This window comes from Budorcas taxicolor, chromosome 4 (assembly GCF_023091745.1).
Source record: "Budorcas taxicolor isolate Tak-1 chromosome 4, Takin1.1, whole genome shotgun sequence".
Taxonomy (NCBI): Eukaryota; Metazoa; Chordata; class Mammalia; order Artiodactyla; family Bovidae; genus Budorcas; species Budorcas taxicolor.
The window spans coordinates 83,856,762-83,883,387 of NC_068913.1; the positions used below are offsets into that span (position 1 = coordinate 83,856,762).

At 40.7% G+C, this 26,626-nt stretch overlaps 1 protein-coding gene across 1 annotated transcript in view; it reads left to right on the plus strand.

Moving 5' to 3' along the window:
- Nucleotides 1-9,531: 9,531 nt before the first annotated feature.
- VPS41 (VPS41 subunit of HOPS complex) overlaps nucleotides 9,532-26,626 on the plus strand; it is a 204,790-nt gene continuing 187,695 nt past the window's right edge. Inside the window, exons 1-2 of the mRNA XM_052638403.1 lie at nucleotides 9,532-9,552; nucleotides 21,080-21,118. Coding sequence (XP_052494363.1) covers nucleotides 9,532-9,552; nucleotides 21,080-21,118 — 60 coding nt within the window. The remainder of the gene's footprint in view (nucleotides 9,553-21,079; nucleotides 21,119-26,626) is intronic.

The window sequence follows — 26,626 nt, forward strand, 5'->3', positions numbered from 1 at the left end:
CTGGGCACACTACTTTCACAGCCAGAAAACAACCACATTGAATCTAAACTACATCTTGTCAATGTCCTTCAAATCTGCATATTCCCAAAGGTTCTATTTTAAGTTCTATTTTCCCTTGATTGCTTAGTCCCCCTGAACTTCAAATACCCATTGTATGCTGAGGATCTCAGACTACTGCTCCCCAGCATCGGAATTCTCTTAGCTTCAAAACCAACTAAGAAACCGTTTCCTTAAAGAGATGGGAATACCAGAGCACCTGACCCGCCTCCTGAGAAATCTGTATGCAGGTCAAGAAACAATAGTTAAAACTGGACATGAAACAACATACTGGCTCCAAATTGGGAAAGGAATGCGTCAGGCTGTATATTGTCACCCTGCCTATTTAACTTATATGTAGAGTACATCATGCGAAACACTGGGCTAGATAAGCACAAGCTGGAATCAAGATTGCTGGGAGAAATATCAATAACCTCAGTTATGCAGATGACACCACCCTTATGGCAGAAAGTGAAGAGGACTAAAGAGTCTCTTGATGAAAGTGAAAGAGGAGAGTGAAAAAGCTGGCTTGAAACTCAACATTCAAAAAACAAAGATCGTGACATCCGGTCCCATTACTTCATGGCAAATAGATGGGGGAACAATAGAAACAATTGAGAGACTTTATTTTCTTGGGCTCCAAAATCACTGCAGATGGTGACTGCAGCCATGAAATTAAAAGATGCTTACTCCTTGGAAGAAAAACTATGACCAATCAAGACAGAATATTAAAAAGCAGAGATGTTACTTTGCTGACAAAGGTCCATCTAGTCTAAGCTATAGTTTTTCCAATAGTCACGTACAGATGTGAGAGTTGGACTATAAAGAAAGCCGAGTGCTGAAGAATTGATGCTTTTGAACTGTGGTATTGGAGAAGACTCTTGAGAGTCCCTCAAACTGCAAGAAAATTGAACTGGTCAATCCTAATGGAAATCAACCCTGAACATTCATTGGAAGGACTGCTGTTGAAGCTGAAGCTTCAATATTTTGGCAACCTGATGCGAAGAACTGACTCATTGGCAAAGACCCTGATGCTGGGAAAGACTGAAGGCAGGAGGAGAAGGGACCACTGAGGATGAGATTGTTAGATAACATCACTGACTTGATGGATATGAGTTTTAGCAAATTCTGGGAGGTGTCGATGGACAGGGAAGCCTAGTGTGCTGCAGTCCATGAGATCTCAGAGTCAGACAGGTCTGAGTGACTGAGCTGAACTGAACCGGTTCCTGTATGTTATCATTTAAGTCAATAAGAAAAAGATCTATTTGCCAACAGAAAATGAGTGAAGAACAAGAGTAGAAAATGCAGAAAACAAAAGAAAATACCGATTCATCAAATCAAAGAAATATAAGTTAAAACAAAAAGTTAAATACTATTTTTCTTCCAACCCAGTTGATGATGTTTTAAAGAAAATGATAATCTTGAATGTTTGGTTGGAAAGTATAAAGATTTCATACATAGGTTTTATGAATATAATTATGAGAGATGGAATATACAAATAGACAGTGGCCAGACCATATATAAAAATAGAATTCTAACCGACAGCCTGCCCAGGAAATCAACCCCTTTTCTAGCAGTCTTGGAAGCCAGGCTTCCTTAAATCAGACTTGTAGGCAGTCAGATTGCCGACTCTAGTGACAGACAGGAAGCTTAACAATAACTTCTGTACTAATTGGCCCAAAGTGTCCAAGACTTGATTAGTAACTAACAGCTTCCCTAAGTTTTGTCTTTAATTTCAACTTAGAACCTGAAATACTAAATACGCATCCCTAGCTGATCACACAGAATGCCCTACTTCTCATAGCCTGCTTATGGCTTCCCTTGCCATCAGCCTCTTAATCAGGGCAGATCTGACGCCTTCCCTTTTTTACACCATGAAGCTTTCTCACACCTCTGCCCACCACTGAGTCTCTGCCAAAACACAGATGAGGGTGGCTGATGTCCATGCTGGAGAAGGTTCTTTGGTTGTCTCTATTTATGTCTATATTGATACCACCTTTTATTATAGCACCTACCAACACTATGCACAGGAATGTTAATTAGATATACACAAAATATGCAATAAAAAAGTTGATTAGGGAGTTCTCTGGTGGTCCAGTGGTTAGAACTTGGGGCTCTCAGTGTCGGGGCCCAGCTTTAATCCCTAGCTCCCTGGTTAGGGAATTAAAATCCTGCAAGTCACACAGCATGCCCCACCCCACCCTCCAAAAAAGAAGAGAGTTGATTATATAAACTATGGCATTTTCACAGAATACAATCTTAACGTGCAGCATTAAATCACATTTCAGACTAATAATTTATAATGTTATTGGAAAATGATCTTGAAGTTTGACTGAGGAAAGCAGATGGCAAATCTTGATAGAATTTTTGTTTTATAAAGAAAGGAAGAGAAGGGGGGAGAGAGAGAATAAATATTTACAAGAAGGGAGAAATTGAGTGACTTCTGAATTTATTAAAAAATTTCTTTGGTATTTTCCCAACTATCTGTCATGGTTATGCATTCTTTTTGTAATTAGAAACATGTGTCTTAAAAAAAATCTAGTGTGGGGTCTCAGGGAAAATTACAATAAGCTATATCTTAAGGTGACTTCAGGTCAAGGCTATGCTTTTTCCAGTGGTCACGTATGGATATGAGACTTGGACTGTGAAGAAGGCTGAGCGCTGAAGAATTGATGCTTTTGAACTGTGGTGTTGGAGAAGACTCTTGAGAGTGCCATGGACTGCAAGGAGATCCAACCAGTCCATTCTGAAGGAGATCAGCCCTGGGATTTCTTTGGAAGGAATGATGCTGAAGCTGAAGCTCCAGTACTTTGGCCACCTCATGCGAAGAGTTGACTCATTGGAAAAGACTCTGATGCTGGGAGGGATTGGAGGCAGGAGGAGAAGGGGATGACCGAGGATGAGATGGCTGGATGGCATCACTGACTCGATGGAGGTTGAGTCTGAGTGAACTCCAGGAGTTGGTGATGGACAGGGAGGCCTGGCGTGCGGCGATTCATGGGGTCGCAAAGAGTCGGACACGACTGAGCGACTGAACTGAACTGAAGGTGACTTCTGAAACATTAGAAGGGAACAGGTTTCAGTGGGTACAGGTTTCGAAAAACCAAGCTGCAAAATAAGTGGAGGATCACCAAAATTGATAAAAATAAAAATTACTTTATCTATTTGGGAGAGAAAGTTAAAGCAAGATTAACATCATAGCTCAGAAGTCAGTAGCATAAGGTGGTTTCAACTTTGCTTGTCACTGCTTGTCAAGAAAGACCTTTAGACTGAAAAAGGCAGCAATCTAAGAAGGAATGGAAGCTAATGTTTGGGAAAAGATTCTTTAAAGCATCATCGAATTAGAAAAGAGAAAGGGGATGATTTTTTTTTTTTTTTGCTTTATCTTTCCACTTTGATTTTTTAAGTTTCTGAAATTTAGAAATACTATATTCTAATTGATTTATTATTTATTTATTTGGCTGCGCTGGGTCTTGGGATCTTTTCACCTGGGGCATTCGGAGTCTTAGTTGTGAGATATGGGATCTCATTCCCTGATCAGGGATTGAATCTAGGCCCTCTGCAATTGGGAGCATGGAGACTTAGCCACTGGGCCATCAGGGAAGTCTCTAGAAATACTATCTTATAATGGAAAATATTAATGCCCCTCATCGTGTTTAACAATAAAATAGATTATTAGGAATCAAATGACTAAATTTATCACGTTGGTCAACTCTTTCAGGCCTATACAACAAACATATGAAACAGACCCTTCGAGCCAGTGAACTATTTACAGTACTAAGTCCTATAGACTGAGAAGGAGATGCTGAGGCTCACTGTTACCTCCATAACTTGAAGCTGGTAGAGTGTGACCTGATGATGGGAAAGAAAAAGTCATTTCTCCATAAAATGAAAGACTGTTAGTCTGAACATTTCTCAGACTTTAATGTACATACCTAGCACATGGGGATATTACTAAAGTTCAGATTCTTGTTCAGTATGTCTCTTGAGGGGCCCTAAGCTCTTCATTTCTTTTCCTTTTTTTTTAAAAAAAATAATTGTAATATATAGTGAAGCATATGTAACTGTTCTGTAATTTCCAAGTCTCCTGTAATTGTGTTTCATTACTTTCAAAATTAAAAAAATAAAAAAGTGAAAGTTGAAATTTATTTATTTTGGCTGTGCTGGGTCTTTGTTGCTGTGTTCAGGTTTTCTCTAGTTGCAGGGAGCCAGAGTTATTCTTCTTTGTGGTACACGGGCTTCTCATCACTGTGACTTCTCTTGGTGCATAGCACAGGCTTGAGCTGTGCTGGCTTCCGTGGTTGCAGCACATGAGTTCAGTAGTTGTGGTTCACAGGCTTAGTGAAATCTTCTCAGACTAGGGATTGAACCTGTGTCTCCTGCATTGACAGGTGGATTCCTATTCACTGCGCCACCAGGGAAGTCCCTAAGCTCTTCATGTCTAACAGGCTCCAAGCTCCAGTGTGATATGGATACTGCTGGTCTGTGGACTACACTCTGAGTCTCAGGGGATAGAGAACATTCTAGATAAGAGAAACCAACCTTTCGTTTCACAGGAGAAAACTTGGGGCACAGAGGTCACATATGAATTTCATCTTGTTCACAGGCACAATGTGAACCTGTCAGCCTGAAGGGGCTTTCTTCCTCTAATTCATCTTTCCATATCTTTGTCATTTCACTTACCAGTCTACTGCAAAGGAAACAGTAATGTATATAATACTCATCATATTTTATTATAGTTAAGCCAGTACACTGAATCAGGAATAGTCTTGGGGCAGCCATTGTCTCTGAGGTTGAATGAGCAGAGGAGAATTCTGCTGTACATTTTGACTACATCTTCAATCAAGCACAAAACACCCTTTTTGCGGGAGAAGGAGGCTGATCATTCTGCATTCCAGAAAAGTAGAAAGACCAGGAAGGCCCAGAGCTGATGACCCGCCTCCAACTTTGCTTTCTTGGGCTGCCATTGGATGTTCTCCACCAAGAGGTGCCGGGGGCCAGCGTGAGGAACTCCGCCCATGTCAAAGGTCATGAGGAAGGAGGCTTGGCATACGCAAAGGCGTGATCAAGCCTCAGGAAACCCCCTGTTCCCGAGCATCTAACCCCAAAACCAGAGTCTGTTTTATGCTCTCACCTACACCTCTGACTTTACGGGGGGCTCTCCCCCATAACCGTTTCTCTCGGAGAAGGAGTAAACGTGCAGCTCCAAGGCAATAAAAATTCTTGGGCGTGACAAGACTGTTTCAGCTTACGGACTGCTCTGAAGTTTATCTAGCCCGCCTGTATAGGTTCGTCCGGCCACATGTGATTGTTTACAGCCTCCCAATCTGAGAGGCACGAGATGTTTTAGACTTACTAAAGGCAAATTCTTTCGGGGAATTAGAAGTTATTAATATAATGGGTTGGTTAGGAATTATATTGGTGAAGGGTTTTTCATTTGTTGTGTAAATAATTGCTGCTAATTCCCTGCTCTGGGTGGGACAAGGATGTCTCAGGTCAAACCTCTCTGCTGACAGACTAGCTTGTGTGACAGGATTATCCATACTCCTGCCACTACCCACATGATTGTTTACTACCTCTCAACCATAAACAGCACAGAGAGTTTTGGAGTATTTTGAGAGTCTTAATTAGCATAGGGCTTTTCTCATTGTTGAGCCAATGATTGCCACCAGGCCTCCATATCCTTAGGCACCTGGGAATATATTAATCAATGTATTTGGAATATAGCAAAGGAAATATAGTAGTTCTTGATGTTAACGATACTAGACTTTTTGAGTTAATGGATTTTCTCTTTTGTAATAGATCACTGTACTTTGTTATAAATCACTGTGTCCTTGCTATGTAAAAATGTAACTTTATCATTTCTTAAGACTAAATAGATCTTAAGGGGAGCATTGGTGAAAGGATTTTCATTTGTTGGGCTGATGTTTGCTGCTAAATCTCCATGTTCCCTACCCTTATAATGAATATAACTAACATATAGAAGAAATAAGTATTAACCTTTAAGCATATAGGAGAAATAAGTATTAACCTTTAAGACTAATCATGTTAACCTTGGGTTAAATAAATTCCTTTCTTGATTGTAACTCACTACACTCTCACCCTATAGGAATGCAACTTTATTTGGAGGGTGGTTCCTGGTTTAAGAAAAAACACCCTTGGAAGAAATAAGTTTTTTGGTTATCAGAAAGAAAGGATCATAAAATGTCAGCAGGTCTCACTCATGGCCAGAAGATGATGTACCTTTTTTATACATTTACGTGAAGCACCTGATTTTGATAAAGGTCAGGACTGCTGACTCCCGCGTGACTCTGTATTCATCCCTATGTGTAACAAAAGGTATATAAGCAAACCCAAAAATAAAGAAATCGGATCAGTTTCCGGAAAGACTGATTCCCCCATGTCGCTTCTTTCTTGCTCCCGTTTTTCTGGCTGAATTCCCATCTGGAGCATGGATGCTATTCCACGTAATCCAAGTTATTCAGCCTCTTTTTCTCCACTAATCTTCCTACTACACTATCCATTTCTAATCTCTCTATATCTGTGATTAAATATGTATTTTTCCAAAGACGCTGACTCCGTTCCCACCTTTGAATCACCCTGGATCCACCGGGGCTGGACCCCGGCAAAGAGGGTCCCCAGAGCAGAACCTGTGTGGCAGATGAGAGAAATGTGTCCCTTGGAGAGTTTGTGGAGAAGACTCATCATCACATAGACCTAGGGATCGCCAGCCTTCAAGCAAAGGAAAGGTAGTGTATATTCAGCAATGAAATCAAAGAGCCACAGCCCTGGGCAAGGAGCTGATTGTGACTTTTCAGTAATGTCTTTTCAGTAATGTCTTTCCACTGATCCCCACCTCTAATTCTACCATCAACACAGGGCCAAGTGACAGGGGTCTGGGAGAAGACTCAGCACAGCTGGCATCAGAGACCAAGATGGGTTAGGAGGAAGACTGCTGGCCTAGAAGGAGAGAGAGAAGCTAGCACCTCCCCAGAATTTTGAGGGTGCACAAACTGTTGGGAAAGAAAAACAATTTTTTTTACTTCTTTTTCTCTTTTTAAAGTATAATTAATTTACAATGATGTGTTAGCTTCAGATGTACAGAATAGTGATTCAGTTATTATATAATCATTCTTTTTCAGGTCCTTTCCCCTTACAGGTGGTTATTATATTGAGTTTGTTCCCTGCACTGTACAATAGGTGCTTGTTATTTATCTATTTTATATATCGTAGTGTGTATATGTTAATCACAAACTCCTAATTTAAAGAGAAAAACAACTTTAGGAGAACAAGACTTTGTTGTGAATTTCAGTGGCAGTTTTCTCACTTATCTCCAGTATTTAGTCTCTCTTTTTCTGGATGTGTTACTTGACCTCTCACCACAATAAAATGGAACAATACAAGAACACCCTAGGGACAAGATAGTGGTTATAATCTTCTATTTTTCTTCCTAATCCTAAGCATATGTTTCGTCAAAGCAGAAGAGTTCAAGTATATGTATGGCTGAGATGCTTTGCAGTGCACCTGAAACTATGACAACATTATTAATTGGAGATACTCCAATATATAATTAAAAAAATTTTTTTTAAAGCAGAAGAGATTGCCAATTTGGAGAGGGTGTAGCCCTAGAAGTTTATGGGTGTGTCTATGTCCTAATGGAAAAGGAACAATTACAGTGTGTGAGGAAAGTCAGAATGGTAGTGGTCTAGGCTTACTTCTTTTTTCGTATGACTTTAATGGAGGCTTCCACAGCCTCGTCGGTTGGTATAAGGATCCTTGTGGGACTGAAAGTCCATCATGAGTAACAAATGTTTGCTCATGGGAAGTTTTGTGACAGATTTTAGAAACTTATCAAACTGGAAAGGTTGATACTTAGGGTATGGAGTTCTTGGCTACATATACCTAGATACCATGGTGTTGGTGTGTTTTTATTCCTTGTGAGTAAGTGATCGACAAAATAGAAGAGGGACCCCCCACAAAACTTGGAGGAAGAAGGTGGAACTAAGGCTCTTTTGGCACAGGGGAGAAGATAAGTGTCTCAGATGATGTCACCCGGGTGTTGAGGAATCAGGGGTTGAGCAGGTTACAGGGAGAGATCTGGGAGGCAACAGAGTGCTGAGTCCATGACTTCCTACTAGGTCAGAGTTCATGCAGCACAGGAGTCAATAAGCACTGGGCACCCACCAGGTGCTGTCATTTGTGGTGCCCTCTGGTAGTTCCTACTTTCTGGAGGTGAGAGGAAGGAAGGAAATGCCCATCTTTGGACAGGAAACTGCAGATTTTGAGGATTAGGAAGGAGCCTTCATAACGTCCAGAAAAATGGAGAGGGGATCATTCATTCTAAAGGATGGAATTAATACAGTGGTTTTACAGATTTTACCAAGGACAAATTTATATTCTATCTTGAATATTTACCCATGGAATATACTCAGTGAAAACTTAAATAATTAAACAATGGACATTGTTTAAAAGTTAGCATGTCCAGGTTCCAGAAGAGAACAATTTAAATGTAGCAGCAAAGAGTAGGAGCTAAATATTTTTGGAGGATAAATTGTCTCTGGTTCTTTATTTCAAAAACTGCTTTATATTCATGTACTTTTTCTTTTTTTAAAGCAAGGACACTTTTAGATGAACCAGGATTTGGTAATCACAGAGTTTTTGGCATCAGACAAAGCCAAATTCGAACCCTAGTTCTTTCCTTGGCTGTGTGACCTTGGAGCCAAGATGTTCCCCTCTATAAAACGGGAATAACAGTAAAGATTGCTGGGAGGATTAAATGAGACACTGCACGCAAAACTCTAAACTCAGGATCTGATATACAGCAAATATAAAATACTATTGTAGGGTAAGGGAGTTAGAGAAGGCAAGGTTCAGAAAAAGAAGGAGACCAGCACTTTACAGTAACAGATCACCTTTAATGAGGCGAGAAGGGGAGACAGTCAGATTAGCGAGTTTCTGCACTAACCTAAGAAATGAGTAAGTATATATAGGCATGTATGCGGAAAGTTACTGTCTTAAAGGGGCCTGTTCTCCAAGGTTGCTGGAGTAGTTCTCTCTTAAATGGCTAGGCAAGGAATTTTGGAGATCGGCCAGAGGCTGGATGGGCTGGGAGCTGGGCGTAATCAGCCTAATGTCCATTTTTTGTTCCTGTGAGAGAGTTCTTTGTTTTGCATAGAATGGTGGGGAGGACCTGGAAGGGAGTTTTAACTCCAGGGTACCTTGCTACTTTTCTTCAACTATAGTAATCAAGGAATCAATAAGATCAACGATGAAATAAATCGCAGCATTAACAATGGCTATGTCTGGATTCCCCAAAGCACAATTCCACTTAACTTGGAGAATCGGAAGCCGAAATGAAGTCCAGCAGGTTCATCAGCTAAAATAAATTTCTCGGTTGAGAAATGACGCTAAAACTACATTTCCCAGCATGCGCTGGGTTCCAGGGTCTTGTTTTCTCTCATTTCCGGGTGGGTCAGGTGACTCCCGGGCTGCGCCATGGCGGAAGCAGAGGAGCAGGTAAGGGCTGCAGTTCCTAGGCAGGGGAAGGAGAGGCAAGGGTGGGGCGATGGGGGCGTAAAGTGGGGTTGCTACGGAGGAGTGGGGCTGCCGCGGGGCCAGGCAGGCTCACGTGGGGCTGGGGTATGGCCAAAGTCCATTTCGGGGAGCCGAGAGGCAAGTGGGATGCAGTCTTTTGGACCGCAGGCGGAGACAGCGCCTCGACACACCCCCCAGCGTTTGTGGGGCGACCCTCCCTTTCGCTCTAGCCTTGTGGCCTGTGTTCTGAGAAATTTTGGCTTGAAGGCAGCTTGGGCTCTCTTAGGGACTGGCTGTTTCTGGGAGGCATCACACCTGATTCGACTTTTGAGGTCAGGTGACTGAGATTTAAGTTCCTTTCTACTCGAAGTAGGACTGAAAGAGCTGATTTGCAGGTGGGCTAGGACGGCGAAGTAGATGCGATGAGTTTTGTTTCAGATCTATTTCATTTAGGTACCAAGCTAGGTCAGTGTTGCATCTGATGAGTTTTATTTCGGGTCAGTTTCATTTTCATACAGAGCTAAGTCAATGTTGTATCTGTTGAGTTTTATTTTGGATCAGTTTCATTTAGTTACAAATCTGTTTCATCTGGCAGTGGTTAAGTGCATCAGTCAGGGAGCAAACAAGTCTCAGGCTCTAGTGCTCGTTCTTTTTCTTAAAATGTGACTTGGGGCTAGTTGTTTGTAGAGATGGAGATAATTGTAGTACAGTCCTCAAAGGGTGATTTCAGAAGGACTGAGTCTAAGCAAATTTAAAGTGCTTAGAAGAAGTTTGGCTCAGTAAAAGTTATGTGGGATAGTTGCTGAATATCAGCTGGCAGTGTTCAGCCTACACCTGGCAGTGTGACACTGGAGTTTAGGGCAAGATTAGTAATGGCAGTAGTTATTTTCATATAGGCAATAGTGGTAGACAGACATTAGATGAAATGACAAAGTAAGATCGAGCGCCCCACATCCCCCACCCCCCAAAGGCAGATCGGAATTTGGGGAAATACCTTAAATTTCCATTTCCAGTGTTATTTTAGCTTGGCATTGTTTTTCCTTTTGAATTAATAGGGCCGTCAGTTTCCATAATTGCTTGTGAGCGGTAACTTGATGCGCTACTATCATATAGGAAGTTTATTTCCTTTAAAAATTTACTTTGTACCATTTGCAACATACTTCAATTACATAATGAAAATTGTCCTGTGTAATTTTCACACATGCCAATAAATAAATTCACCAAGGTAGAAATTAAGTTTTTGGGTCTTCATTATGTTAACAGATGAGTCTCCTCTGTAACCCTGGAGCCCCTTTTTCCATTTCAAGCAGTTTAGCAGGATATGTTCATTCAGTTCAGTTGCTCAGTCCTGTCCGACTCTTTGGAACCCCATGAATCGCAGGATGCCAGGCCTCCCTGTCCATCACCATCTCCCGGAGTTCACTCATACTCATGTCCATCGAGTAGGTGATGCCATCCAGCTATCTCATCCTCTGTCGTCCCCTTCTCCTCCTGCTCCCAATCCCTCCCAGCATCAGAGTCTTTTCCAATGAGTCAACTCTTTGCACGAGGTGGCCAAAGTACTGGAGTTTCAGCTTCAGCATCATTCCTTCCAAAGAACACCCAGGGCTGATCTTTAGAATGGACTGGTTGGATCTCCTTGCAATCCAAGTGACTCTCAAGAGTCTTCTCCAACATGTTTACTATCTAGTATTTGCTACCTAGTGTCTGCTACTGTTTTGCGTACAAATTTAGCCAAGCTGTTTGATTAAAATGACACTTAGAAAGTTTGTGATGGTAAGAATGCTTTGCATTTTTATAGGACCTTTCAGTTTAAAGAACCGTCTCATGTTTCATTTGGTCCTTACAAAAGAATTCTGTTGGTAAATTTTACTCTGATATGTAAGTCAGATCAGTCACCTCCTATGCTCCGAACCTTCAGATGGCTTCCTATGCACTCTGGAAAAAAAAAAAAAAAGAGTCCTTAGAATAGTCTAGTTGCCCTATAGCACCTTGTCACAGTTGCTCCCCATTCTTGTTCTCAGACCTCATTTTCCACTATTCTCTTCCCTTTCTGTCACTCTGCATCAGCTCCCCTGGTTTTCTTACTCTGCCTTCAACAAAGTAGGCATGTACCTGCCTCAGGACCTTTGCTCATGCTGCTCACTTTTTTTAACCCCAGGTATTAACAGGACTTTCTCTCACTTCCTTTTTATTTCTGGTGTTATTTTGTTTCTGGTGTTTGTTCTAGGTGTTATCTTTCTGCGTGAGACCTTCCCTGACCATTCAAAACCGCCGTCTGTGTAATTTTCTCCTTAGCGCTCATGACCGTCTGACATACTGTGTTTTTAAATTTCCTTTCTCCTCTCCCCTGTATATTCTGTATATTTTTATATTCATTTTTATATATTCTTTCTATGGAATGTAAGCTCCAGGATGGCAAAGATTTGTTCATTGCTGTATGCCCGACACCTGGAAAAGTGCTTGGTTCTCAATATATGTTAAATGATTGAATTTTACAGATAAGCAGATTGAAATTCATATGCCTTAAGTAACTTACCCAGGCTTGTGTCTGTAATAAATCTCCAGTATTCTGTCTCCAACTCTAATGATTTTTTTACCAGAACACTCTGCCTTTTAAAAAATTACTTAAGGGGCTTCCCTGGCAGTTCAGTAGTTAAGACTCCGAGCTTCCAATGCATGGGGCTCAGGTTTGATCCTTGGTTGGAGAACTAAGAACCCACATGCTGCTTGGCCAAAAAAACAGAAAATAAAACTTACTCTAAGTCAACCTCTCCTCTTAACTTTTCTGAGTGTTGTATTTTTGGTGATGGCTCTTTTGTCCCTCTTAATTTTAGGAATAACCAAGAGAGTGAGATGTATACTAAGTTAATGTAACACAGTTCACAGACTCGCAAACTCAAGATCTCTTTTTGTGGAATATCCTGGCGATCCAGTGGTTAGGAGTCTGTGCTTCCAGTAGGAGGCAGGGGTTCTATCTCTGGTCTGGAACTAAGATTCTGCAAGCTGTGTCATGCAGCCACGAAAAAAAAAAAAAAGATTAAAGAAAGATGACTTTTTGGATATGAATGAACTTTTTTTTAAAAGTCATTGGGAAATCTTTGTTTATTCTGAGAATGGTTAAAGTGGTTGGTAAAAATAAGTACATATAAATTAGTTCACCTTGCATTGTGCCTGGAAATCCTCTAACCGGCCATTTTACCTCTCACCAAAATGATTTATAGTTGACCTTCGTAATCACAGATGTCTGACACTATTTGCCCATACCGTGCTTGTGAGAGATATTCTGCCTGAAGTCTGGCTATTTGTATGTTTGTGTATTTGTCTTAGCTCTACTGCAGATTGCTGAGTCCTCAAGAACGAGCACAGAGTTTACTCATGTCTGTATCTCTCACAGCGCCAGTGCCTTACACAGGTACTAGGTACTTAATAAAATGTTTAAATGGATTTATTAGGGGGAGAATAGCTTTCTGAATCGAAAACACCAAATTTTTAAGCTAGGTGCAAAGAATTTGTGCTGTTGTTTGACCTGAAAGTTTTGAAAATCCATTCACATGGATTGTAGGTTACATTTCCTACGTTCCTTACCCTGTCAACTCCCTGGGTACTCTCTTTCCTCCCAACCAGCAGGGAACCTGGTCCATTAAAATACTTGGTCACTCAGATCATCTGTTCTTTGACCAGACTGGAGAGCTTCTATATTGAGTTTCCCTCTGCCTTTTAGAAATTAGGGGCATTCTGTCTGTACTGTAGAGCATTTTAGGATTATGAGATAGTACGTTGGTGAGCAGGTATACCCTCATGTGATTGTGCCCTGTGTAAAAGTAAAAATCAAGGTGACAGATATTTGAGTATCACAGGCTTTTCAAGCCTGTAGCTTGGGGATTTTACTCCCCAGGATTCTTGTGAGTGTGAAATGAGATAAAGTATGTTACAATACCAGATTGAAGCAATTGGCTTGTAAATAGGAAAGTGATTTATAACCCAAACTTGGATTGGCTAAGGTGCAGACAGTCTTCATATAGTTTGGTCAAGACAGGTCTTTTAAAAGCAGCTTTACTAATAAGTGGGCTTCTCTGGTAGCTCAGACCATAAAGAATCTGCCTGCAATGTAGGAGGCCAGGGTTTTATCCCTGAGTTGGGAAGATCCCTTGGAGAAGGGAATCGCTACCCACTCTAGTATTCTTGCCTGAAAAATGCCATAGACAGGAGCCTGGCAGGCTACAGTCCATGGGGTTGCAAACAGTTGGACACAACTGAGCAATTAACACTTTTCACTTTCATTTACTAATAAATAACTAAAGGAAAAGCAAAGCCCTGAACAAGAAGTTGCAAAAGCACAGGATCAGAGAAATCTTTGGGAAACCCAGTCTTTACCTTTATGTAACAAGTATAGTCATGAATTAGCTCAGCCGATGAGCTTGCTACCTTGTGAGTTTCTCCTCCCATCTTCCTCTGGCTTGGTTGGCTGGAGGCTGGTGACATCAGCTGATCATTAGTAGCCTCCCTGGCTCCCAGGTTACCACTTTGTGGAAAGACCACTCATCAAATCCGGGCGGGCTTCTGTGTTTCATGCAACTCCCTGCGCATGGCTAATCAGTCACAGTCGCCTTTGTTTCTTCTAGAAACTTGATCTTCCTTAGTGGGTTTTTTGTTTGTTTGCTTTATCAAATCCTTGTGAATCTGGACTCTGATTTATACCTACTGCATCAGAATCTGTGAAGATGGAGTGGATACTAAATGAAGTCAGTCAGAAAGAGACAAATACCATATTGTACCACTTATATATGGAATCTGAAACATGACACAAGTGAACTTATCTGTGAAATAGAAACAGACCCAGAGACGTAGAGGACAGATCTGTGGTTCCCACGGGGGAAGAAGTAGGGGAGGGATGGGGTGGGAGTTTGAATTTAACAGATGCAAACTGTCATATAGAGAATGGATAAACAACAAGATCCTACTGTATATCACAGGGAACTATCTTCAGTATCCATAATGGAAAAGAAAAATCCGTCAGTTCAGTCCAGTCACTCACTCGTGTCCGACTCCTTGTGACCCCATGAACTGCAGCATGCCAGGCTTCCCTGTTCATCAACTCCCGGAGCTTATTCAGACTCATGTTCATCACATTGGTGATGCCATCCAACCATCTCATCCTCTGTCGTCCCCTTCTCCCTCCTTCAGTCTTTTCCAACATCAGGGTCTTTTTCAATGAGTCAGTTCTTCACATCAGGTGGCCAAAGTATTGGAGTTTCAGCTTCAGCATCGGTCCTTCCAATGAATATTCAGGACTGATTTCCTTTAGGATGGACTGGTTGGATCTCCTTGCAGTCCAAGGAACTCTCAAGAGTCTTCTCCAGCACCACAGTTCAAAAAAATCCATAACTATATTCAATAAACCATAATGTAAAAGAAAAAAAAAATGGAGTGGATTAGCAAATATTAGCCAGTTCCCCAGATAGTTTAGATGGCTCTGATGCAAAGTCAGATTTCGGATGGGGACACTAGGCACCAGACGGGGCAGTCCTCGAGGCTTTCCTTCATTTGCAGAGTAAAATGAGAGCAGCCGTTGAGCCTGTTGGGTTGAACAAGGTTGGTAACCTGCGTCTTCTGCTTCTTGTCGGCTCCCGGGGTACCCATTCATCTTACTCAGACAGCCTAGTCCTTGCGGGACCCAAAGCTTTCTGTAATGGAAGCTCTGTGCACAAGGATATCAAATACAATTCACACAAAATATTTCCTCTTTCCGTGCCTTTGTCAGACGTTGGGACCTGTCCCACTGTGTCATCAGGCTCAGCCATGGCACACAGTGTGTTGGGATGGGAGAGAAGGTGGCAGTAAGTGTTGTGTATTTCACGTCCGTCTCCAGCCCAGTCTGGTTCTCTGGGGCCTGGTCTCTGCTCTGTTTCTTCATCCTGCAGAGTTTGGAGCTGGCCTTCCTCAGGCTCCAGCCTCCCATTTCTTCCCCCCAATTCTCTTCATGGTGCTTAACAAACTATTCCCTCCAAATTATGAGGATTTCACAACCTTGGAGGTCCTGGCTTGTCTTTCTCTTCCTGGGCTGACATCTTCTGAACCCCTGCTGGCCTCTGAGGCTGGCTGTGCTGTATCTTCTTCCGGGCTGCTGTCACGGGGCCCTAATGGTGGGGTTAGGGTCGAGGTGCGTGGGAAGACCTTGTTGTGGGGACCTTCCGAGCGCCCCGTTTGCTCCCTCCTGGGGCTGCCGCCAGGTGGTTAACACTCTGTGTGAAGCACTCTGTCCTTGTTTGTGCTGTCACGCCTCTGTCCCCCTCTGTCGCTGTCCTGTAGCCATGAGCTAATGAGCTGGAGAAAATGCACTTACTCTTACTCACAAGTGGGAAAGGAATACACAGAGGAGGTACAGCGTTACTGCCTTGGATTAGCAGCTTATTTATTTATTTATTTTAAGATTTATTTTATTGAAGTATAGTTGATTTACGGGCTTCCCAGGTGGCGCTAGTTGTAAAGAATCCACCTGCCAGTGCAGGAGATGCAAGAAACGTGGGTTCAATCCCTGGGTCTGGAAGATACCCTGGAGGAGGAAATGGCAACCCAGTGCAGTATGCTTGCCTGGAAAATTTCATGGACGGAGAAGTCTCGTGGTCCCTGGGGTTTCAAAAAGTTGGACACCACTGAATGACTGAGCACCATAGTTGATTTACAGTATTTTACTTTCTGCTGTACGGCAAAGTGATTCAGTTAAATATATATATTCTTTTTCATATTCTTTAACATTATGGTTAAACATTTAACAGTAAGATACTATAGTTCCCTGTGCTATATAGTAGGACCTTGTTGTTTATCTCTTCTATATATAACAGTTTGCATCTGCTAATCCCAAATTCCTAGTCCATTCTTCCTCACCCAACCCATACCCCAGCAACCACAAATCTGTTTTCTCTGTGATTCTGTTTTGTAGGTTAGTTCATTTGTGCTGTATTTTAGATTCCACATGTAAGTGATTTCATATGGTATTTGTCTTTCTCTTTCTGACTCATTTCACTTAGTATGATACTCTCATAGGTCCATCCATGTTGCTTCAAGTGGCCTTGTTTCATTCTTTTCTATGGCAAAGTAGTATTCCATTGTATACTAGTAGCATAATAGTATTCCATCTCCTTTTATCCATTCATCTGTTGATGGACATGTAGGTTGCTTCCTGTTTCGGCTATGATCAACGGTACTGCTATGAACATTGGGATGCATGTATCTTTTCATATTAGGCTTTTCATCTTTTCTGGATATATGCCCGGAAGTGAGGTTGCTGGATCATATGGCAACTCTTAATTTTTTGAGGAACCTCCATACTGTTTTCCATAGTGGCTGCACCAATTTACATTCCCACCAGCAGTGTAAGAGGGTCCCCTTTTCTCCACATTCTCTCTATAGCACCTTATTTCTTCTCATTGTGATCATCGGCAACCAGCTGTTGAATCCTATCCTTTGGGTAGGATAGTTGGAGACAGGCAAAGCCTTTAGGTTTATCCACAGTGAATTTAAAAGGATAACTACTAGGATCAGACAATTAATATTAGGAGAAACAGAGGCCATAGGAGGCCAGATCTGGACCTTGTGGCCTGGACTCACTGGAGACAGTTCTGTGGGTGAGGTGAGAGCTAGGTTGGGCTGTGAGGAAAGTTTAGGATTTAGAAACAGCCAATGAGTTTCTGACTTTTTTTAGCCTCGCATTGGCAACATGGAAATGGAAGACATACAGTCCAGGCTGTATTGTTAAAGCAAGATTGAAAGCCCTCAGCCTGACTGTCCCTACCTCCTAGAGGTACTTCCTGAGAATTGTCCTGGGGAGCATGCTGAGAGTTGGAGGAACACTAGAAAGTGTGCGGAGTTGGGCCAAGGACCTTCTAAGCTAGGGAAGTGCTTCAGGAGGCTCTGCAACAGCATCACATGCTCAAGGTGGGCACATTGAGTGGCCATGAATGGGACTGCTTGGTGTTGGGACTTTTGGGGTGTTCATGGTGAAGTGCATTCTGTCTCCAGGACCATAGCTGCTCAGCTCCAACTAATGTCTGTGGAAATGTAGACTTCAGGTGTATCTGAGTTTATGAAGTCAGAAATACAGATTTTTATGTGAAGGTCTTAAAAACACTACCTAGACCAAACAAAACACCTACAGTTGACATCCAGACTGCAAGTCACTCTTTCTTCCAGTGATGTAGAGACTTGAGCATGTGATCTCTGGGTGAGAAGTTACCAGTGTGCCTGGAGGGCCATGGGTCTGTACAGAGAGTGGGGAGTGAGGCTGGAAGTGCACTGGGGGCCAGATTGGGGTGGGCTTCAATGATCTTGCTGGAGAGCAGTGAGCAGTCTACTGTGTGTTTTGGGAAGACGATTCTGTCAGTGGTTGAGTAGATTCAAGAGGTCACCTGTCAAGGCAGTGAGATTTTTAGTTAATGCTGTTTGGACACACGATTAAGGGATTGATGTTCAAAAGAAAGGTAAAATGAAACAGTTGTTAGTTAGATTTCAGTCTGTTGCCCAGAACTTGTCCGACCACACATTTGTGTCACTAGATGCTTTCCAGCCCTTCTTCAGTTTGGCTTCAAGCAGAGCAGCATATGTTTTTATTATGATAAGATACATATAATATATACCATTTTAACCATTTTTAAGTGTAAGGAATCAGTGGCATTAAGTACATTCACCTTTGTGCAGTCATTACCACCATCTGTCTCTAGAACTTTCTGTCCTCACAATACTGGAACTGTACCCATTAAACAGTAACTCTCATTCCCCCGACATCAGCTCTAGGTAACCTCTGTTCAGCTCTCTGTCTCATAAGTGGAATACTGCAGTGTTTGTCTTGTTGTGTCTGACATATTTATCTTAGGAGCTAGCACAGTTTTATAACTTACACTTTGATGATTTGAAGGTTGTTTAGTCTCTAAGTCGTCTCCGATATTTTGTGACCCCATGGACTGTAGCCCACCAGGCTTCTCTGTCCATGGGACTTCCCAGGCAAGAATACTGGAGTGGGTTGTCATTTCCTTCATCGGGGATCTTCCCGACCCAGGGATCAAACCCATGTCTCCTTCACTGGCAGACAGATTCTTAACGGCTGAGCCACCAGGAGTATGTGAAATTAAAAAAAAAAAAAAAAACAGAAAATGTTTGGAAGTCACTATTTCTCTATGTTCAGCCTTCTTCTTCTGGGATCCCTCACTGGGTACATTCACTTTAGATCTTCCTCTAGCCTCTTTCTCTGGAGCATTGAGCAGCGGGGCTTGATGAATGAAGGATGCTAAGAAGTAACAGACCAGGCTGGTTCCTGAAGGCACTTATGCAGGGCTTTGATAGCATCATGGGTAGAAGTGTCGTTTTTTGAGGCCACAGCTCCGTTTGGGAGGTTCATGCTGGTGCTGATGCTAAGTCTCTGAGTGTCCTGAAATAAATGCTCTGTGTTGATACCAGCAGCCACAGGAGGGCTGGAAGACTCAGATGTCTGATATTTGCATTTCTTAAGGTATCAGATTCTGCCTCTGCGTGCTTTCTGGTGGGAACAAATGTGCAGTTTGATTTTGAGTTTTTGGATTGAAATTGCTGGTTGGGAACTTAAGTTTTTGTTTTAATGATGCATGTAAGTGGGATGTTTGTCCTTATACACCATGTGTATATTTGAATGGATCACAAATTAGGAAAAAATGTTTCCTTTGATTTAATGTCAGTTTTGGAAAAGAGTAGTCAAGTGTTCCCTGAAAGTTCTAGAGGTGGGAAATAGGAATCTTGCCATGGCTTATTGGCCCAGCTGTCAAAGCCTGGTTTCGCTCATGCTAATAACTTAATGTGCAGAAACTGTCAGGGATGTTAGAAGTCATTTAAGTTCAAACTCTAAGCCTTTGCATTTTACTTCGGAGGGCATTAGGAAATTTCAAGATACTACGTGTGAAACATTTAGCACCATGAGTGATATATTATAGATGTTGAGTAAAGACATTAGAACAGTGACTATTAATATTAAGTGGAGTATGTCTGTGTCCAAAATAGAAGGATCAGGAGGGCAGGTACACTAACCAGGGGATGATTAGTGTAGGGGAGAAATAATTTAGAAGAGTCAGCTTGATCTATTTCATTAACTGTCTGGAGAACTGGCAAGCAATAGAATTAGATTTTTTATGTGTCATAGTTAGAGCTAAGAACAAAACATTGCTGTGGAAAGATCATAGCTCCAAGTTAATGAGGACTTTCTAATATTTTAGATTATCTTGAAAACAAACAGGCTATATTAGGATATAGAGGAGATGTTCACATTCATCATAGTTAATATTATAACTACAATCAGATTCTTAATTACAACTATTATTCATCCCCATTTTACAGATGAACTTGTAAGCAGGGACTTTTCTGTCCACAAGGCTCTTCTGGAGGGAGCCTGCCACCTGCCAGGCTCTTAATGATTTTAGACACGTGAAATTAAAATATTTTCACACACCCAGTGTCTGTTTATCCTGCAGTCCAATTTGCATTGAGTGATATGTGCATCCACCTTTCTTTAAAATGTTCATTTGTTTGGTCCTGAAAAAAATTATTTGTATCTAGAATGTCCTAACCCCTGTTTTTTTTTTTGCCTTGTGAATGTCCTTGGCCCCCCACCCCACCCTTTTATGTCTCATGGATGGTTGAGAAATGCTTATGTTCACTGTCAGCACGTTAGCTGTAACCTTTTATTGCTATTGATATCTATAAGCACGTTAAGTAAATCTTCGTTTTGCTGACCCCTTTGAAGACGCATGGCATCAGCAGATTCTCTCTTTCAGTGGACAGGTGAGAGATTAGCGGGACCAAGTCCATTTTTTCCCCCCTTTTGCTTTGTTTTCTCCAGAGCAGCAAGATTCATTGTCTTGCAAGAGGGAAACTGTTAAATGGCAGAATTTGTCTTCCGGTTAACGGTTTAAAGAGTGGATGTAAATTATACAGCTTGTTTGCGCAGTGCCTGATAAGGTACCACACTAGGGGAATTCTTTTGTAAAAGCTGTTTAAGCAAGACAGTCATTTTGACTCAGCCAGATTAATAGCATAATAATTAACAGCAAAAGAGCTTTGAGCTTTGCTGTATAAAAATTGGCTTATGGACAATTTGAAGTGGCAGTTGCCTCTTCACTTCTGAGATCAGTAAAGACTGCTTTGCCAGACTGAGTTCCATCTTTAGTGAAGGAAGAGCTTTCTGGGTCCTCCCATAAGAAGTTCCTGGAGTCATTTGTTAAGCTGCTGACCCATTGAGGGAGGTCACTGGGAGTGACAGATCCATGTGGACCCAGGATGACCATCTTAGCCCTGCAGGGTGTGGAGACGTTGTAGGAGGCTTGTGAGAGTCGGACCATGTGGAGTTCTTCAAACTGGGTTTGAAGATTACTACCAAAGAAGAGCAAATAGGTATTGGTGGTGAGGACGTGAGGACTCTTATTCCTCGAAAATATTTTTTCTTCTTTTGTCATGTGTTCTAACCATTTCCCCCCTCTATGATTTGTAGGAAACTGGATCTCTGGAAGAATCTACAGATGAGTCTGAGGTAGGTGGTGGTTCAAGAGGCTGGAAATTTCTAGCTGAGCCAGCATCATGAGCTGGTCATGCCTTGCTAAATGGAACATTCCCTGGGTTTGGGAAGGCAAGGTAGGGTCATAGGTGATTAAACCTCGAGGAGGAATATGTTGGTCATCTTTTAAAGTATTAGATTCATTTAAAAAATAAATGAGAAAAGGAGCAAAAAGTGTTTTCCTTATTTTGAACAATATTTTAATCCTAAGAGTGTTGGCAGTGAGGAAATTCATGCCAAATTTTACAAACTAATCTTGACAGTTAAAAACCTATTTTTAAAAATAACCATTGTAGGGTCTGCAGTATTTATTCTTTGTTCTTTTAATGAATATGATGTGCTTTTTAGTATAACTTCTGAATCACTGAAATGATATTTCATAAAAAGGGAAGTAGCTACCTAAAAAACTGTTAGGGAGCTCAGTTGTAGTAAAGATTGTATTTTAAGGAGAAAAAGTAATATATAAAGGAAGCCTTTAAAAAATTTCTCAAGGCTATGCATAAAAAATAAGTTTAAGCATAACACTGATCAATTAGCTTATTAGTTTTATGGATGGACTAATAATAATAGGTACATTTTTTTTCCTTATAGTATTTCCTTTGGCTCAGAGGACTATAAAAGTATCTGTGATAACATCTATTAAATTTGGACTGATATTACAGATAGTCTCTTTTATGCTTTGGGGAGAAAAGGTGGTCTTATACATATTCCTCTAGAGAACATCTTCCATATTATGCCATCATACATCTGTAGAGTTTCTATAGAGTTGTAATTGCTAACATTTTCACTACTAAAGATCTGTGATGCTGTTTTAATCCTGGTAAAGTGTAACTGAAATTACTTACAGATAGGATATAATAATTGTTGATTTTAAATAATGCATTGAAAGCATTTCAGAGCACCATTTTTACTTTTGGAGAACTTTGCTTAACTGAGAACCCTGTGTTCTGAGGATCACTAGTTCAGAATCCTACAGTGTTGGAGCCCTGTCCAGGAATTTCATTTCCAGGGTGAGCAGGATGTTGGCACCTGCGTCCATCTAAATCTTTCCACCCATCTTTCAGATATGAAATGATCCAGAAAGGGAGCAAACAAAAGAATCTGTAAGCCATGCCTCCAGCATAATTAGACAACAGGGAGACTGTAAACTTCAAAATAAGTGGGGAAATAAATATTTGAAACTAATAGAGCCAGCTTTGGATTGACTGGAGCTGAGGATCAGATGGATGGAAATGAGGGGAGTGTGGCCAAGCCCCAGTGGTGGCACAAAACGAGGGGAAGTCATGCCCAATCCCAAGTAGGGAAGTTGTGAGTACAGGTCTGAGCCTGGTGGATCTGGGAACTGATTGTTGAGAATTTAAAGGAAGGAGTTTGAAAATTCGTGAAACACCAGAAGTACAGTATTGGGATGGGGCCACTTCTGCAGACAAGGGGGAGGCATTCCTTGGAGGTCTGGTGGTACAGGGGAAAGGAAAAAGCAGAGATATCAAGGTGTCAGAAACAAACAGTATTGTACAATCAGGAGATTTACCTCTTCTCTCCACGCCCCCATAAAAAGGATGCCACTTATTAAACAAAATGTGGAACTTCCTTGGTGGTCCAGTGGTTAAGACTCAGCACTTCCCATGCAGAGGGCACAGGTTTGATCCCTGGTCGAGGCACTGAGATCTCACATGCCGCACACATCATGGGCCGTGCCCAAAATTTAACAACAAACAAAATGCCCTTCCCTTACCAGTGTAACTAAGAAACCTAGTAAACCACCCAAACACCTCACCTCTCCCTGGGAGCACCTGTTTATGCTGTCCAGGAACATCTAAGTCATTTAAAAATGATCTGAAATGGTAGCATCCATACAAAACTGCTTACAGGATAAAAAAGTAGTGAGAATCAAAAATTTTCCAAGAGAACACCAATGTAACACTCCATCATAAACTGAATATCTTGAAACAAACAAGCACACAAAAAAACTATCTTAAACCAGAAATTTAAAAATCTCAGAATAGAAATGAACCAAAAACTAGGAAGTTAAGGAATAAGGTTAACGACATTTCAAGAATGATGGAAAGAAAAGGTATTTTAATGTCGAGAAAACTGAGGCCCAAAAAGCAACCTGAGAGTCCAATGTTGTAGCTGCTTTGTGGGAGAAATGGGTTCCGATTCTGGTCCCCAGCCTCTGGGTTCTTTTGGTCTTCTTGCCTTCCAGCCATGGTGCCTTCTCAGGATGGTACCTCGGGTCATCTCTCAGCTGTGCTTCATACTTGCTGTGTTACTTTGTGCATCGTGTCAGTTCTTCCATTCTTTGGCTTCTTGGTGTGAAAAATGGGAGTGACTGCTAACCTCGTATGGTTGTTGTGAGGATTAGAGAAGATTGATGTTTGCAAGTCATCGTGTTTGGCATTCAGCACATGGGAAGCACACTGGGAATATTAGTGATCTCCAGCTTCTGTTTTAGCTGTGGTGCTGGTGGCTGATTTTACAGCCTGGTGCTTCAACCTGAGGGCTTGGAAATTCTTCCCACACTGGCTCTAGGAAAGTGGTTGCCATTCCAGACAATACCAATTCTAGTGAGTTTATGCACCAGCAGAATAGTTAGGTTGGTGGTAGAGCTGAATGAAGTCATTGTAGCTACAGTAAGTTATTTGCAGTCTAGTCTTTGGAGAAGATTTTCTTGGATTTTTCACTCAGTTTGAACCACTTTCCACTTTTAAGATTGATATTGGTATTGACATACCGCTTGACTCCCAGGGAATCTTTATTTTTCCTTTTCTGCCTCTGTCCCTTCTTCCCATTAGGGTTTTTTTTTTTTAAATTTTTATAAAGATGTTTTTTAATGAGTCTTCATTGAATCTGTTACAGTATTGCTTGTTTTATGTTATTGCTTTTTCTGCCGGAAGGCATGTGAGATCTTAGCTCCCCCACCAGGAATCGAACCTTCAAACCTGCATCCCCTGCATTGGAATGCAAAGTCCTAACCACTGGACCACCAGCGAAGTCTCCCCCCCCCCCCCCCCCATTTGGTTTTGTAACTGTTAATTAAGCTTTCTCTTTTTGTACAAATAGGCTTTCCTTTATGAATAAGCATGTTTAAGTGCTCAGGTGATTTCCATTTTTGTGAACAATACTTAGTGTTTTCAACCATGTAGTGTAGTAATTTATTTTTCTACCACTTTATGAAATGCTGCATTTCATATAAACTAGACTTTCACATTATAGGAAAACTACAGTGTTAGGTTATTCTGAAGTTCTTTTATTAACTTTTAATTTTTAAATTTTTAGTTGTAAAATATACATTAAAACAAAATATACCATCTTAACCATTTTTAAGTATACAGTTCAGTATCATTAAGTTTATTCACATTCTTGGGCAACCTGTTTCTGGAACTTTTCTCCACCAACACTTATTTTCCTTTTTGTTTTTGATAGTAGCTATCCTGACAGGTGTGAGGAGATATCTTATTGTTGTTTGATTTGCATTTCCCCAAAAATCAGTGATGTGAAACATCTTTTCATATGCTTGTGGGCCATTTGTGTATCTTTGGAGATATATCCAGGTTCTTTGCCCATTTTCTGATAGAGTTGTTTGGTTTTTTTAGTTGAGCTGAATCCTTTATATATTCTGAATATTAACCCTTTTCAGGTGTAGATATGGATATCAGATGGATATCTGGATATTAATGCCTTATTCAGTAGCTATAAATATAATGCAACAACCTGTGGATAGGATGGATGGATAGATGGATAGCTAGCTAGGCAGGTAGGTATAGATTTGTGGAGTTATAAGTGATTTACCTGTATTTGTGTGTGTGTGTGTGTGTGTGTGTGCGTGCGTGTGCGCGCTCAGTCATACCTGACTCTTGCAGCCCCATGGATGGTAGCCTGCCAGGTTCCTCTGTCCATGGGATTTTCCAGGCAAGAATATTGGAGTGGATTGCCATTTCATACTCCAGGTGATCTTCCCCACCCAGGGATCGGACCTTGGTCTCCTGTGTCTCCTGCGTTCTTTACACACTGCACCATCTGGGAAGCCCTGCTTACATCCATATCTCTGTATATAAGATATATTGGTAATATAGAAAGAATATATACTAACATGTGTATCCCTTTTTAATTATATGCAGATATTTAAATATTTTCTCCCGTTCCATAGGTTGGTTGCTATTTCATTCTCGAGTCTATCTTTTGATATATAGGCATTTTTAATTTGGATGCAATTCAGTTATCCATTTTTACTTTTGTTTCTTGTGCTCTTGGTGTCATATCCAAGACATCTTTGCCAAATCCAATGTCATGAAGCTTCCTCCTGTGTTTCCTTCAAAGTTCTTATTGTAATGTGTTTGAGAAAATAACACTGAATACTCAGAATTATCAGTATATTTGTCACTAATCTTGAAAACTGCAGCCAAATGAAATGAATTTGAGGTGTGGAGTATAATTAAAATAATTGAAAGTGGTATATATGTCAAGATGTCAATCTTTAAGAATTTTAGCTTGTTCTTTACACTTAAAGTAGAAATTCAAAGCCAGGTTACAACCAAGATAGGAAGTAATGTTTATTTAATAAGCTACATAGTTAGGGGTCTTGTGATCATGTTAATAATTAATGGAAAATTTGGAGGATAAATAAACTGATGCTCATATCTAGGATTTTTTTTTGTTTTTAATATACAGTCATCTGTTTTTTCCACGTTGATATGATGAGCCAGACTATTTTTGAGATAGTGTTTCTTTTGTAAAGTTTAACAGAAATGTATATTATCTTCAAAAAGATTTCATTCTCATCTTGAAGCTCAAAGACCTTTTCAGTTTTTAGGGATGGATGGCTACTGTCGTATAGGTATGATATTTTGGATGATGTTACAGATTTTGGTTTATTCAACTAGTGGGGTAAGATACTGATTTCAGAATCTTTGAACTTACTGATTATTCTGGAGAAGAGAGGATTGTCTAGCTAATGTATGTATGACATTAATAATTTTGATAAAATTCTTATTTTAGAATAATAAACATGTATAAAATAATGTTAATTATGAGTTACATCCCTTTTGAAAAGTATATCAATTTCTGTGTGTAAAAATTTAGCTTCAAGAATGTTCATTACAACTTTGAATTATAAAAATTTGGAAACAGGCTAAATATCTAGAAATAAGAAATTGTATTATCTATCTTTATAATTTAGAAAAGCTTTTTACAAAAATACCATGCAGGGTGGTTGGCAAGCTCTTTTGGTCAGTGTTTAGATAGTAAATACTTAAAGCTTTGTAATCCAAGAGACAGTATTGAAGATATTATGTAGGTATGTAACCATATAAAAAAGTAAAAGCCCTTCTTAGTTTGTAGATTGTACAAAACCAGGCATATGGCTGGATTTGGCCATGGACTGTAGTTTGCTGATTCCTGATTTAGAGTATATCCAGTTTCTCTTCAACTTCCAAAGTGCACATATGATCACAGAGAAAAATACTACAAGGCCATCTGGGTCAT